At 53.3% G+C, this 16,299-nt stretch overlaps 1 protein-coding gene across 2 annotated transcripts in view; it reads left to right on the top strand.

Moving 5' to 3' along the window:
- Positions 1 to 16,299, top strand: part of SYK (spleen associated tyrosine kinase) — a 70,707-nt gene that overhangs the window by 19,118 nt on the left and 35,290 nt on the right. For both annotated transcript variants that reach the window (XM_081802743.1, XM_081802742.1), the window contains exons 2-3: positions 13,421 to 13,884; positions 15,562 to 15,722. In XM_081802743.1, coding sequence (XP_081658869.1) covers positions 13,471 to 13,884; positions 15,562 to 15,722 — 575 coding nt within the window. In that variant the 5' untranslated portion in view covers positions 13,421 to 13,470. The remainder of the gene's footprint in view (positions 1 to 13,420; positions 13,885 to 15,561; positions 15,723 to 16,299) is intronic.

Raw genomic sequence — 16,299 nt, forward strand, 5'->3', positions numbered from 1 at the left:
CAAGACTTTCTTGGACAAACCCACACTAAGAAAATTGCCCACCAGCTTACTGGCCCCACAAAAAAAAAAAAAAAAATACTAAAAGAAGTTTTTCAGACAGAAGGAAAAGGATAGAGATCTGAAACTTAGACCTGCCTGAAGAAAGGAAGAGCATCGGCGAAGGAAAAAGTGAAGGTAAAATAAAATATTTTACTTTTCTTGTTCTTAATTGATCTATAAGGCAGATCGTTCATTTAAAGCAATAGAAGTAACAGCATACTAGGGGTTCTCACATGTCTGTAAGTGGAAAGAATGACAGCGTTGTCACAGATGTTGGGAGGGAAGAATAAGAATGCTGTTAGGAGGTAACTCTACTGTATGTGAAGCAGATAGTGTCATTTGAAAGTTAGATTTCAAATTTAGGTTTTAAGTGTATACTGTAAACTCCAGGGCAACCACTAAAAATTTTTAAAAGTTATGCTGGGAGGATCTACTGTGGAATCACATAAAATGCTTAAGTAAAACCAGAGAAAGCAGAAAAAGAGGAGAACAAAGAGACAAAGAACAAATGCAATGAATAAAAAAGTTACAAATGTGTTAGATAGCAGTCCAACTAAATCAATAATCACTTTCAGTGCAGATGTTCTAACTGTACCACTTAAAGTACGGAGTTTATAGGGGTGGGTCAAAAATATGACCCAACCGTATGTTGTCTACAAAAAAACCTATCTTAAATGTAAAGACACATGTGGATTAATAAAGGAATGGAGAAAGATATTCCCTACTAACACCAATCAAAATAAAGATGGAATAGGTACATTAATTTTAGCTAAAACAGACTTGAGAAAATAGAAGATTATCGGGGCTAAAGAGGAGTGTTGCATAACAATAAAGGATCAGTTATCCAAGGAGACATAGCAATCTTCAATGTGTATGCACATAACAAAGAACATCAAAATACACAAGGCAAACACCAACAGAACTGAAAGGAAAATAGGCAAATCCACTACTGTAATTGGAGATCTCCATCACCTTGTCAGTAATTGGTAGACTAAGTAGATAGAGACTCAGTAAGGGAACAGATGACCTGAGCAGCACCTTCAATCCCATTGATCTACTTGACACTCATAAAATATTCAATCCAACAACCCAAAAATACACATTCTTCTCAAACTCACATGGAACATTCATCAAGACAAAGCACATTCTTGGAAAACATATGTAAACATACTTAAATGAATAAAAAATAATATAAAGTATGTTCTCAGAATACAGTGGAATTAACCTAGAAATCAGTAACAGAAGGATAGCTGTAAAATCCCCAAATATTTTTAAATTAAACAACAGACTTTTGAATACTTTGTGGGTCAAAGAACAAGTGTGAAGAGAAATGTGAAAGTATTTTGAACAGAACAAAAGTAAAAATGCAACTTAAAATTTATGGAATTTAGCAAAAATAGTGCTTAGAAGGAAATTTATGGAGTTAAGTGCAAATATTAGGTGAAAGGAATATATAAAATTCATAACCTGTGCTTCCATCTTAGAAAACTGTAAAACAGGGGTGCCTGGGTGGCTCAGTCGTTAAGCGTCTGCCTTCGGCTCAGGTCGTGATCCCAGGGTTCTGGGATCGAGCCCCGCATCGGGCTCCCTCCTCTGCGGGGAGCCTGCTTCTCCCTCTCCCACTCGCCCTGCTTGTGTTCCCTCTCTTGCTGTGTCTCTCTCTGTCAAATAAATAAAATCTTTAAAAAAAAAAAAGAAAACTGTAAAACAAAAGAGCAAATAAGGCCTAAAGCAAGAAGAAAAGAAATAATTAAACTGAGAGCAGAAATCCTTGAAATTGAAAACAGGGAAACAATAGAGAAGAGACAAATTACCAGTATCAGAAATAAAAGAGATATCATCACTACTAATTTCATGGACATCAAAAAGACAATGACCAAATAGTGTGGAAGATTCTGATCTCACAAATGTGACGACATACATACATGCAACAGACTAATTCCTGAAAGACACAAACTACCAGAACTCACAGAAGGAAAAATAGCCTGAATAGCCCTGTCTCTTCAATTTAAGTCAGTAATTTAATAACCTCCTCCCTGCCTGAAAAAAAAGTTCCATGCTCAAATGGTTTCATTGATGAATTACACCATACATTGAAGGAGGAAATTATACCAATTTTCAACCATTTTCTCTTCCAGAAAATAGGAACAGAGGGATGGAGACATCAGTGTGACCTCATGTTTAGGTTAATATAGATGCAGATGGATATATAGAGAGAAATACTTCAGATGGTGCACAGATACCCTGAAGTGTACTTGTATGCATACTTTCTTTCTCTGTCATCTGAGAGGATCTAGAGGCAGTGACATCCTAGGAGCAGTGAGCACACCTTGTGCCCAGATCTTGGTCTCTAACACCACTGTCCATCACAAGGAATAGAGAAATGAGAGAGTCTGGGAATGGAACAAGAAGCATACTTGAGAAACCTGCAGTATCTTTACTGCCAGAAATAAGGAAGTGCCCCCCCCCAAAACAAAACAAAACAAAAACCATAATGCTAGAGGCATTTGAACAGGGCACAGGAACCAGCTGGAAGGGTTCCCAGTGGCCACACTGGGACTGTCAGAGCAACAGAATAAAGTAGTATTGGTTTAAAACCTGATGCATAAAATAAATATCCTTGAATCCATACTTACACAAATAAATGATTGAATAAATAAATAAGAGGGGGAGAATAGACAGTTCTACTCTGCAGAAGGATTCCAAATAACTTTGTAGATACTCTGCACTCTAGGAGTTGAAACATACCTGCCCTCTCCCGATGTGTGGACTGCACAGAGTTTCTTCCTTCCAAAAGGGGCAGGACAGGAGAGGAGGGGGTGAGAGATCACCTTTACAGTGGAGAAACCCGACAAGCACCAGCCCTGCTAGGTGTCAGAGATTAACGCTAATGGCGATAGGTCACGTCGATAGCATGCACCCTTGATCTGATGTGAGGAGGATGGCACTTTCCCTGTGTGGTCTTTCTCCCCGAAATACATAACTCCAGTCTAACCATGGGAGAAACATCAGACAACCCAGTTGAGGGACCTTCTACAAACCACCTGAGCAGTCTTCCTCAAAACTGTCGAGGTCATCCAAAACAAGGAAAATCTGAGAACCTGTCACAACCAAAAGGTGCCTAAAGAGGCATAAGAACTAAATATAGTGTGGTGTCTTGGGGGGGGGGGGTCCAGGAACATAAAAAGAAGGCATTAGGTAAAAAACTAAGGAAATCCAAAGAAAGTAATAAAGTGTGGGCTTTAGGTAACAATAATGTGTCACTGTTGGTTCACTAGTTGTGAGGGATGTACCGTAGTCCCGTAAGATACGACAGGAAAACTGCGTGTGGGGTGTATGGACGCTGTACTTTCTTTGCAATCTTTCTATAAACCTAAATACATCCTAAAATTTCAAGTTCATTTAAAAAGTAAAAGAGAGATGGATCGATACCATCTCTGCCCTCCTCGGGGAGACAGGCATTCATCAAATATACTCATCTAAGCAAAGATATATTAAAATTAAGTCAGAACTGTGGTCAGTAGTGCAAAGGAAGGGGCAGGGTACCTTGAGGGGCACTAGGTGGTCTGGGAGCATCCGAGGGTGCCGTACTGAGAGAGCCCAAGGGGAGCAACTGGCGGAGAGCCGATTGACCCTGAGATCAGAGGGCGGAAGGTGGAAGACCAGTCCATTAGCAGAGAAGTGGTGTGACCAGGTTTTGTTCGAAGGGTGGGCATGTTTGGAAGGGTGGAAGGTAAAATGGGTAGGATTGGTGACGCAGCGACACGGAGTCTTGAGCTCCCTGAGAGGACGTAGATTTTTGTCTTGAGCAGCTACACAGATGGCGTTGTGGGGTGTGAGTCCTCAGACGCGAGCATGTGAAATCACAGATGGCCGGACCCCACCCCCACGGCTTCTGATTCTGCAAGCCACATGGAGCCTTGACGTTTCCATTTGCATTTCTTGCAAGCTCCCCGTGATGCTGGTGTTGCTCTCGGGGCTGCACATGGAGAACCTCTACTGTGAGGTGACAAGGAAGGAGCTCGGAGTTTGGCCAGAAAGGCCTGAGCTTGCGTTAGGTTGTGCTGGCTGAGGGGCCTGTTCCCACGCCCCCAGGTGCCTCCGAAGTCTGTAGCTAAGGAAGGGCTGGCCTCCAGCCCTGGCTCTCCCATGACTACCCGTGTGTCCTTTGGGAGGTAGCTGACCTCCTGGGCTGTGTTCATGCCAGGCCGATGAACCTGGGTACCACTACCTTTAGGGATGCGGGCAAATCAGCTGATGCCCTGTGAGCCAGCACTTGTGAGCTTCCCTTTGCCATCCTGTCATCCGGGTCACCATCCACTGTTGCCCTCACGGTTCTCGCTGGCCAGGCTGGCCCTGAAGGTGCATACCTGCCTCTCTACAGCTCGAGTTTATCATCTGTAAGATGGTAATGAGCTTGCATAGAGCTGTCATTTCTACAGGCCTGGGATGCAGTTTGGCTTCTGTTACTTTTCCAAACACATCCTTGCGAATCTCCTGGCCACACCAAAGTAGACCCTCCACTGGACTCCTTCTGGCGGCTGCTGGCATATGGTGAGGGTGTCTCTCCGCGTTGCACCTCCTGTGATGTTTCAGAGTGGGGGCTGGCCTCCCCCAGCTCTCTTCCCAAGTGTGGGAGACAGCGGAGCCTGGATGTGAGCTTCAAAGTCGTGGCTGTGTGTCCTGCTGGTACCTCGAGTGGCCGCCTCCCAGGAGATCTGGGATGGGGTCAGAGAGAGCTGGTACCTGCTCTCACTCTGCACATGGGCCCTCCTGACATGAAGACCAGGTGTGCTCAGCCTTGCCAGCCCCCTGCCAGGAGTTGGTATCCTGATAAGCTTACTCTAGGATTTCTCTCCTATTTGATCCAGTTTTATAGGGAATTTGATACTTACAATGTCTTGGGGCTTTTAAAAAATATATATAAAATACCCACGAAAATTTTGGCATGCCTTACTTAGCACCTAGGTTCCTTTAGCAACACAAAGTTCATTTAGTAAGAACTCTTGGGGCCGTGCAGTCCCTGGGGACTCAGTGCAACAGGCTCAGCGGTGTTCACTGGCGCTGCCCTTAGAGGCTAGTCTGTTCCAGCGGGATCGGTGTCCTTGGGGTTGGTTTCATCTGAATGCACCACTGAAGGAAGCCCGTGGCGTGGAGGATCGGCACCTCTGCTTTCTGGTTGGTTTTGTGCTGAGGCTGGAGGCGTAGGCCCACTTCCCTAATTACAGACACGGTGCAGCTGCAGGAAGGACTCCAGCTTGGAGGGGCTTGTCTTCTGCTTTGTCTCGTTGCCGCTGTCCTCCCTTTGAAAGCTTCTCCCCATCTTTGTGGGCTTTTCCCCCTCCCACACTCCCTTGCTGTCCCGGGCTCCTGATTCCAGACCTGTGCTTAAATCCAGGAAAGGAACGTAGGTGGAATGTGTGGGAGTCAAGCACGTCCAGAACCCTGGCCTCCCGCTGTCCACCCCCCACCCCCAGGGCGTCTGCAGGAAAGGGGCTGAGCTCAGGTTTCAGCAAGTCCATGTCTGTGCTCGCGTTTTTCCCCACTGCAGCCCACGTTCTTCCGCCAAGCACACGCGAGTGCCATTCCGGTCCTTTCCTGCCCAACCACCCTTCTTCCCGTCATATAACCTTGGCCACCTACTCAAGCATGGGGTGTGCTTGTGTCATGGGTTCATGACATCCAAGAGCATCATCCTAAACTTCTGAGATGTGGTGCAATCATGGGTCCCCCACAGACATGCTTGCCCGGACTAGGGAACGGTGGGTGTTAGTGACTTTTAATATATATTGAGCAACGCTTTCTGTGGATGTCCTAACCCTCGTTAGCTCATCCCTACGTGTTTAAATCAGGTGGTTTGGTTTCTCCAGCAGCCACAGGGCCCCTGTGGTTTGTGTGAATGAGGGGCAGGGATGGGAACCCCAAAAATAGTGTCCGGAAGCTAAAAACCTCAGCCAGGCACCTCTGGATGGGATAGGAGGAGCCTAGTCTCTGTGGGGTGACCAGGGCTTCCCTGGAGCGTCCCCTGGAGCAGGACCCAGGAACACAAAGCTGTTTTGCTGCTTGTCCTGTTTCCCTGTGTGGTTTGCCGCATGAAGAGGCCGTGGGAGGGATTGGTCACGTTCGGTGTGTTGTCCTGTTACTTCATTGTTTTCATTTCTCCTGCTTTTGGGACACCGTGGCTGGGTGTCCAGGGACCCGCTGGCTGCAACCCCACCCCCTCCCTTTGCAGGAGAGCAGGAGAGGGACGTGACCTGGTGACGCCTTGGACGGCATCCTGTGCTCACCAAGTCTTCACTCAACCCAGCTCATGTGTTAACAAGCACGTCCTCCCACCTAAGTCCCGCCCGGGCTGTGAGCGTTCGTGTGTGCCAGGAGCCCTGTGGAGAGGCCGGGCAGATGCAGCCATGCGTCCCCAGTCCAGGCTCGGCCCGCCTGCCGCCTCCTTTCCTCCCTGGCCCCTGGGGGTGGACATGGCTAGCTCATCTCTCTGTTCAGCCCACGTGGAGTGTGAAATGCCGGCTTATAGCAGATCTCTCAGCAGTTAGAGAGCTCCCCTTCTCCAGGGAAGCTCTTTGCAATCCAGACTCACCCTCTCTGTGCTAGGCCTGCTGGGCCTGAGCTGGGGCGGGACCCCTGCTTCCGGAGCTGAGTCTGGGCCAGGCCTGAGGGCCGCATTCGGCAAGCTCAGGGTGTAGGTGAGCCGGAGCTCCCTCCGAGAAGCTAAACCTGCATCAGCTTTGGCCAGTCCCAGCGGGAGGCAGGAGAGGTGTAGACAGCCGAGGCCCTGGGGTCCTCGCAGTCCTGGGGTACACGCTGGGCCCCGGAAGCGGACCCCCGCTCCCCTGAGCCACCTCTGCTGCTGCTTTTCTGGAGGAAAGAGACTTTCTTTTCCCAGAAAAATCACTTGCACATAGATGCTCAAGGAATACATGAATGATTTATATTTTAACGTTAAATTCACTTACAGTGGGCTGGTCGCTTATTTGCAACCAAGTATGTTGAGAGTGAACATTTATGTTGACATCAAAGCACAGTATCTGTGAGTTGTGCTGATACCTCAAGGAAGAGGTATTGGGTCGGCTTAGAAGCAGGGTTCTCTTGTGGAGCCTGAAACTCCAGACGTTGGCTAAGAGACATCTGTCTTTCCTCAGTGCATTGTCAGGGCCCACGAGTTCTGGAAGCATCATAAAAGGACTCAGGTTTGAAGGTTTGGATGATATTTTCAAGTATTGAAACTTCTCCTCTACTTCTAAATATTAGCAAAAAAAAAAAGTCACTTTCTCCAGCCTTAGATTTACTTTTTGTTTCTGGAAATGTGTGTCTCTGTATTCTGAGAAGCTGTGCTTTCCCCCAGATGCAGAACGGGGGAGCTCGGAGGAGATGGCGTTGCATGGCCCTGCCTGGGGAGACCGGGTCTGCAGCGGCGTGGCCAGTCGGCGGCCTCGGGGAGGCTGGGACAGCGTTGCGGGGTGGTGTCCCAGAGGGCGAGCCCGTATCGCTCAGGAAGCCGGTGGACACGGGCCTGACTCAGGCCGGGCGCCACAGGTGCTGTTTGTCTGTGGGCGGCCACTTCGTCTGTGTCCACGTGTTTTGTCCCACACGGCGAGATCCTGCTGTGGGAGGCAGCGCCCACCGCCCTCTGCAGAGCGGCCCGGGGTGGTTGTCTGGCTGCGTCTGCCCCTTGCACCTGCCCAGGCCGGGTCATCTGCCGTAACTAATCAGCCAGCCCCTGCCCAGCCCAGGAAGCTCTATTGCCCCTGTAGCCTGGGCTCTTTCCTCTTTCTTATGAAAATGAATCAAACCCACAGATGAGGTTGTTCCTTTTACGCAAGTCCCACACTGAGTTTTCTCAGCTTCAAGCTACAGAGGGAATTCCCAGGCAAATTTCTATCGGGGCTGCTTTGCATTGAGGTAGCCGTGTAGCTCTGAGCGTTGTAAGCCAAGGTATCCTTTTGTTCCCCTCCACGGCAGGGCTTTGGCCAAAGTGGTCCCCAAATCTTCCCCAGAGTGCCATGCATTTCTGCCACGGTCACCTCAGTCCATATTCTTTGGGAAAGCTCTGGGGCGCAGTGATGCGAAATCAGCCACCGTAGCCGGCTAAGCACTGATGGAGATGTTCTCTGCAGGAAGTGGGGGAAACAGCACCTGCAGGAACCACGGTTCAGCGGGTCTCCAGAAAAGCAGACATCTTCAAGCACTGGTCTGGGCCTCTGATAACCGGGACAGATAGGGCTTAAGAAAAAACAGAAGTACAAAGACACAGCCCACCTCTTCACAGGCTAAGGTTAAAAGCACTGAAACAAACATGGATTTAGGGAACGTGGTCTTATCCCAAGGCAGCGTTGTGCATCTCTATCCGGAGAGAGTGAGCAAAATCGGGTAGTCAGTCCTCATTATGTACAGACTACACAGTTGTGAATTCACCTTCTCGCTGAATTGTTTTTGCAAGCCCCAGTCAGTACGCATCTCGTCTGCGCGGTCATTTTTGGTCATGCTCAGAGCAGTGAGTCTCCTCACACGCCCGTGACGAACAGGAGGAACCCACAGGAGGAGTGTGAGGGGCAGTTTTAGCATGCACGTCGAGGGTAGGGACGTGCTTTGGCCACTGTGGAAAGGGCAGCATTCATTAGCTAGAAGCCCAACGTCAATCCTGGGGTGCTGAGGTCACCCACCTGGGGGACACCAAGCGCAGACTCAGGAGTGGCCTGTGCCCTGCTTGTTTAGGTCCCCGCGGTGGTGGCATCAAAGCTAGCCACACTTTGAAGAGGGTCCTGGGTGAAATGGAACCATGTAGGCAAAGTGCCCAGGATGGTGAATGTCCTATAAGTAATGTCAAGTGAGGGAGGACCCTGCCCCAGGAGCAGGGCTGTGAGCAAGCATGCGAAGATCGCCAGGGGAAGCAGAAGTATTCTGCAAGCAGAGGGTGGTGGGGGGGGTGGGCAGGCCGGAAGAGGAAGGCAGGGAGTCAGGCAACCAGGTCCGTCCCCCGCGGGAGTGGGTGCCCTCAGGGAGCAGTGAGCCAGGAGGAGGTTGGACCCGTCCTCCAGGTTCTCTGATGCTGGGCTGTCAACGTATTGCCAAAGCAGCCTGCATGCACCGCAGAAACTCTAAAAAGGAGAGATGAGCATGTTTCCATCCAACAGGCATGTGAGAGCACTGGGAAGCCCCAGGGCGCTGGGGGTGCACGTCAACACTCCCAGACTTTGGAGCTCCCGTTTTAGGGTGGGAAGACCTGGCTCGTGGTGAAGGTGATGAGGGAAATAAACCCTTTCAGAAGCTAAAGATGAGTGGGGGCATGTCGTCAGCTCATGCCTCTCGGAGGAGGTGGAGGAGCGGAGACCACAGGCCGGAGAAGACCAGCCAGCCGGAGGAGGGCGGGGTGGCTGGACGCGGTGAGCACAGGTATAAGTGGGCAAGATGAGGAGCGGCTCAGGCCAGACCAGGTAGGGTTTGGGATGTGGCGGGGACAGGGAGGTGGCTCGCCAACATCACCCTGCCCGCCATGTAGGGAGCAGACCGTGAGGAGGGCAGGTGGTGGGGAGAACTGGGCCAGACCCAGCGACGTGCTTTCACCAGGGTGGCGTTGGGGCAGATGGTGAGAAGCCATGGCTTTGGGATGTACTTGGAGGAAAACTGATGAGAGCTCCCCGGAGAGCACCTGATCCAGCCTCCTGCACGGAGCTCAGACGCACCCGGGAGCGAGCACGCCGTCTCCTGACTCCATGGGTTAGTGCGCTGTGACAGGGAGGGGTCTGCAAACTGCAGGGTCTCGTCCCCAGCAGCTGCCTAGGGCCGGGGTCCTACCCCCAGTTAGGACAGGCTGAGGGACGAGGTGTCTGAGCAGCCGAAGCCCCCTTCGGGCACGTGAAGTTGAGTTGCCTGTTGGACATTCAGGTGGAAACGTCAGGTGAGCAGCATTCAGGTCAGGAGCTCGGCACAGGTGGGTGTGGGATCGGTGGGCATTGCCGGTATCGGGGGCCGTGTGCAGGAAGAAGGTGAGGCTGGAGCCCCAGCCCCAGCACCGGCTTGCAGAGTAAGTGAAGGAAGGAGCCATGGAAGAGGGGTCGGCAAAGAAGAGAGACTGACCCGCTGAGGCAGGGCCGCTGGGCTCCATCCAGTGCTCCCGAAGGTCAAGCCAGATACAGCAGGCAGGTGACCTTGGGTTTGGCCACTGGGTGACGTTGGCAAGAGCGTGGGCAGAGGACGTCGGCGGGAGAGCAGAGGGACGGTGCGGGGTTTGGACAGTTACAGAGCAGAGGTGGGTAAGGCCACCCACGGACCTTCCAGCCCGGCTCTCCCTCCCACTCCTGACGCGGGCAGGTTTGCCCGTGCATGTGGGTATCAGCTTCTGCAAACAGAACTCGATTACTCTGTACGCATTATTTTGAAATCTGCTTTTATTAATCAGCCAATATTTGTGGCCACCCACCTCATGCCAGGAGCGGTTTTGGGCGCCCAGAAGGGGCGGTGAGCACAGGCATCTCCGTGTTGGTCCCAAAGCCGGCATGCTGGTGGGGGGGCAGATGGGAATCACACTCGCGGGAAGGTAGGACGTGGGAAGGGATTGTGTGGCCTGTGGAGTTGAGCTGGGGAGGGGAGGGGATGAAGCAGCAGAGTGGGAGATGCCCCAGGCATCACGAGACATTATTTCATGTCATAAAACGTTTTTGTGTCACGAACTGCACGTTGAACCTGGGTCATTAAAAGGCCCCCGAGGGGTCAGTGAGGCTGCCATGCTTTGAGGAGCTCACCCCGCAACATCCTGCAGCCTAACCTCATTGAAAAGCTGGGTGCACACGCGCACGCTGGCCGAGGTACGGGGGGCACCGGGGGTCCGCTGTGTGGGATCCAGAGGGCCCCTCGGTTTCTCAGTTTCGAGCTTTTGAATAAAGTGGTTTCACACGTGGAGAAAAGTAACTGGGAATGTTAAAATAGACAAAAACCCGTGGGGGTTAAACGCGGTCTGAGCTGCAGACTTTCCCCGGGGTTGGAGGAAAAGGCAGATTTGGCCGGAAAACAAGTCGCGGGCGGGGGCGGGGGTGGGGCTGAGTCGATGGGCACAGTGATGGAGGAAGGTGCACAACGGGGAAGCCAGCTCCGTGGAAGGCACTGCCGGGCGGCGGGGGGCGCATGGTGAGCCAGTCCCAGTGTCCGGAAAGCAGGCGAGGACAGCAGCGTGGTGATGAGCCCGGGGGACGCCGGCTGGAACGAGGGGGCCTGTGCGGGGCAGAGGAGGTTGGAGACCAGGAGAAGGCTGGGTGGGTGCTGGGGCGAGCATGAACAGGGCATCACGGACCGTGTTCATGCCCCCAACGAAGTAGCCCAAGCCTGTGCCCTAATTGTTCTTGCTGGAGCCTGGGTCAGAAGCACCACCACCGGACAAATGCGCCCCGTGTCCCCTGTGGCAAGTCACCCCCCAGGAAAGAGCTGCTCAGCTGACATGTGCCACCTGCCTGGGGACGAGTCTGAGCTCCATCAGGGCCATGCAGGAGCATCCCCGCTCACGCTTGGGGGGCGGGCCCCGTTCAGTCTTACGTGATGCCTTTCCACGCACCCATCACGCCGGAGCGCCAGGCCCAATGCACATAACCATAAACCAGTGAATTTTGGGAAAGGATAGTTGTGTTGTTAGGACTTACCCAAATTAAAAAGTACTTGTTCGCATTTAAAGTAGTGTTCTTGAGGACTCACGGGTTTCAGCGGAGGCTAACGGTGGGACAGGTCTGCAGGTGGGTCTGCAGGAGAGGACAGCTGTGGCCCGTGGACTGTGCGTTGAGGGACGAGGCTGCCAGGCCAGGAGGGACAGGGCGTGCTGGAAGGGCCGTGGGGCTCCTGGGCAGGCGGGTGGAGGGGGCGTAGGAGGGCACAGGATGCCGGCCAGCGTGTGCAGCTGGGGATGATGTGTGAGGCCAGACAGCAGTAATGGAGAGAAAGGAGCACACCCCAAAGCCACTTGGAAAACAAGCCCGAAAGAACACAAGGACCACGGGCTCCTGGCTGGGGCGGCCCCCAGGCCGGGGAAGGCCGACGGGCAGCACGTGGGGGTCTCGGCCTCAGGTACGGCGAGGGGCACACCATCCGCACCCCCGAGATTGCTGGCGCTGGAGAGCCACGTTTTGACAGAGCCCGGATCATGCGCCGCGCGTGGAAGTGGGCAGCGCTGGGCTGCAGGCAGACAAGCTGGGCATGCACGCAGGTGGTGGGGGCCCCGGGAGCTCCACGGCAGGGACACGGCCGGGTGCAAGGAAGGTGTGCTCAGGGTCCTAGCTGATGGTGGGCAGTGGCCCAAGTTGGGACACGAGTGTTCCAGGAGGATTAGCCGACAAGGAAGAAGACTCGGAAGAGAAATCCTGCTTCTTCCCAGAGAGGTCTTTTTGTTAATGGCATCCTCAGACTTAGGTGCAGCTATGGACGGCACGGAACAAAGCAAACCTGGCCGAGAGAGGAAGTATTAGAACCTTGGACAGGGAAAAACTGATGGTTGGTCGTCGAATGTGAAAGAGGAAGCTAGAAAATTGTTTATATCATTAACTTATAAAAAAAAAACTGATGGTTTTTGGGGGGCTTACTCAGGAGGATGGATTTGGCCGTTCTGCCTGGAGAAAATCGCTACCTCCATCAGTCAGGTGTTCTTATGTTTTATCGCCGCTTGTAGGAAAATCCGTATCATGGAGAAGCTGTTTGGCACGAGTGTGTGTGTGTTCGTGTGCATTTGAGTGTGACACCAAGGGGCGTTCACTTTTCTCCCTAGGTATACAGATGGAGGTACCTAGGTAGTTTTCCGTTGGCGACAAGCCCTTTTGGTTAAAATATACACTTCTTTGGATATTGTTGGAATTGGCAGCGCATACACCCTTCTCATCTACTGCCACAACCGAGGGAAAACACTCTCCCAGTTAAAGATGCGTCCTCTGTCTTCGCGCTTCCCCCCGAAGTGTGTGTCCGCGCAGTGCGGAAGCGTCTCCTCTGTGACAGATGTCCTCATCACGTGTGGACCCTGCACTCTTTCTTTAATATCCGCCACGCAGATGGTGCGTGGTGGGCGCTGGGAAGTGGCCTGGGGAAGCACAGGGAAGGAACCGCCTGAGGCCGGGGGCTCTGAAAGGCCGGCCGTCTTCAGCCTCAGGGCAGCGGCTTGCGGGCCTCCCCCCGAAGGTGCGTGGGCCGTGGCGCGCACCATCCCCATCTTACGTGGTACGTGAGCGTGGCTCGTTTTGGGGCTGTCTGGTGTCGGTCTGCCAGACTAGACCCACTAGAACCCGGCGTCCAGGCACAAGAGTGTTCGGGACCCGGCCCGGGTTTCGGAGGGTCGGTGCTTTAGCCACTGTCCTTGCCGCCCCAGGCCTGACCGATGTCCCATCTTTTTTCTTCTCGCCAGGAAGGCCCCCGCGCGTGCCCCCAGCCCGTGACTGACGGGGACGCGCCAGCATGGCGGGGAGCATGGCCGACAGCGCCAACCACCTGCCCTTCTTCTTCGGCAACATCACCCGGGAGGAGGCGGAGGACTACCTGGTCCAGGGGGGCATGAGCGACGGGCTGTACCTGCTGCGTCAGAGCCGCAATTACCTGGGCGGCTTCGCGCTGTCCGTGGCGCATGGGAGGAAGGCGCACCACTACGCCATCGAGCGCGAGATGAACGGCACCTACGCCATCGCGGGCGGCAGGACGCACGGCAGCCCGGCCGAGCTCTGCCGCTACCACACCCAGGAGTCCGACGGCCTCGTCTGCCTCCTCAAGGAGCCCTTCCACCGGCCGCCCGGGGTGCAGCCCAAGACAGGCCCGTTCGAGGACCTGAAGGAGAGCCTCATCCGGGACTACGTGAAGCAGACCTGGAACCTGCAGGTGCGCCCCGGTCCCGGGCTGGCCGCGTCTCCCCGCTCAGCGGCGCGGGCCAGAGGTGCCCGGCTGCGGGGGGCGCAGCTCCCCTCACCCGGGGGCCCTCCCGCCAGCGATGCGGGTCACCCAGTCACCCCGCTCACGCGGGGCGCCCTAGACAGCCCTCCCGGGTGTCTGGTGTTTTTATGCCCCCGAGGGCGTCGCTCTGTTCAAGCTGATGGGCTCTTGATCCTGTAGCTTCCTAAGGTGTCTCCAGCAGAACGTTCTGGGTGAGCACGCGTGTAGCTGCAGCAGCCCGTGGATGGAGGGCTGCCTGACATTCCCTCCCGCACCCCGTCGCTCACCTGCCTGCTACCTGGTGGTGGGCACTTAATGCCGCTCGGGACTTCCCTCTGCCCATCGTTCCCAGCCTCTGGGCAGGATGGCCCCGAGCCCGTTGGGCTGGCCACAGGGACGGTGCGTGGGTTTCATGAGTACACGGTGACACGTCGTCATCCGGAAAGGCCCCAGGGCAGGGTGGCGGGGGGACAGCTCAGTTCCTGCCACACTCTTAGCAGCCCCTGATGTCAGGAGCCACCGGGCTGGCTGAGGGTCTCCTGCGCGGACCTGTGTGTTCAGACATCTCTCTTGCGTTTCCCGTTCTGTCACAGATGTGTGACAGAACAGGCTTTTTGAGGATTTTACACAGGGACTGCTTTTCCCTCTTCGGATGGGGTCTACGGGAATTCACCCTTGCAGACAGATAGCAGTACCCTGGGTCAGCAGTTGTTAGTATTCTTGGATAGGCCTTAGACCATCTTTTTATCTTTTTTTAAAGTCAGATCAGATTTATGGAGGTGTAGTTTATACAGGGTAAAATTAAGCTTTTTAGGTGTACAGTTTTGTGATTTTTGACCAATGCAGAGCACCACGCAGGTCCCACCGCAGTCAAGATAAGTCACCCCCACCCCCACCCCAGCCCCCAGGGGCCCCCCCACCTGCTTTCTGTCCCTACAGTGTTGCCTTTTCCAGAATGTCATCTATGAAGGGACACACACGTCCCCTCGTTTGGACTCATTATATTTTTATTTTTACTTCTTCTTGTCCTTCTTTAACGTCCAATAACCCAACACGGGGTCTTCATTTACAGCTGCGGAGAATACCTCTGTTTCTCCCACTAAGCTCAGTCGGGAGGGGACCTCACCCAGCTGTCAGCCCCCTCCCGGTTTTGTTTTCCACATCGTCACAGTTCACGTCCTCCGTGCCCTGTGGCCACATCCACAGGTACGGGCAGCAGAGTGAGCGCTGGGAGGAGGCCTCGGTGGGCAGACGGGAAAGCCTCGTCTCCTTTGTGGCACGCACCCTGGGGCTCCTGAGCTGTAGGCGGAGGGGCGTCGGGTTCTGATGCAGAGCCATCAGTTTAGTGCAGGGCTGCGATCCACGGGAGCAGGAGGCCTGGTCTCTGGACCTCAGGGATCGTGCCAGGTGGTTTCTAAAGCCCCGTCCGGCTTCAAAAGGCCAAGCTCTAAACTCTGCGTTGTTACTTATATACTCAAAGGTACTTAAATCATGTATAAGGAGCTTACAGTTTTCTTTATGGTGAATGAATGAATGACCACGTCAGGACTCGGGACAGATTAGAAATGATTCCTGCATCTTTTTCTCATTTTTACTTAGTACTGCTCTGCGCCCTTCTCGTGGCAGGGTCAGGCTCTGGAGCAGGCCATCATCAGCCAGAAGCCTCAGCTGGAGAAGCTGATCGCCACCACGGCCCACGAGAAAATGCCCTGGTTCCACGGGAAAATCTCACGGGTTGAATCTGAGCAAATTGTCATGATAGGATCCAAGACAAATGGAAAATTTCTGTAAGTATGGTGTCTTTCCCCTCACCTCCTACTGCTGGGCCCGTGCGGACGGTCGAGGTAACTCAGCTTCCCCATTACTGGAGCCCATGTGGCCCGGGGAAGACTCACGTGCTGTCATCTGACAACATGCACGCGGGCCCGCCGTAAAGACGTTCCCAAAGCCATCCCTTGTCGTTGTGTGAGTTTTGCCCAGTGCGACCCCAAAGCAAACGCTCTTCTTGGGTACTGAGGGACGTAAGAGTTAAAGAAATGTTATTCCGCCACGTGTTTTGCTTTTCGCGGCAAAGACAAGATGCGTAACGACATCTGTGGCTATCCTTCAGAAGTAACAACACTGCAGCTCATTCACTCACAGCCCCCACCCCCAAGATCTCAGGCTTTATTCTCTTGTGTCGCTTGGAACTAAATGGCAGGAGGGCAGATATCAAAGAAAACGTGCTGAGCATTTGAGCTGTTTCCTGTGAAGGATTTGATCACACGCAGGTCTGTGGATGTCAGCCTTACAAACGCAGAAATGATGTGTGCATCCCCAGCTCTGTTCATTGTCACCCTAGCGACCGATGGACCTCAGGCCTCG

Source organism: Leptonychotes weddellii, chromosome 14 (genome assembly GCF_054177405.1).
Source record: "Leptonychotes weddellii isolate Sample4059 chromosome 14, ASM5417740v2, whole genome shotgun sequence".
NCBI lineage: Eukaryota > Metazoa > Chordata > Mammalia > Carnivora > Phocidae > Leptonychotes > Leptonychotes weddellii.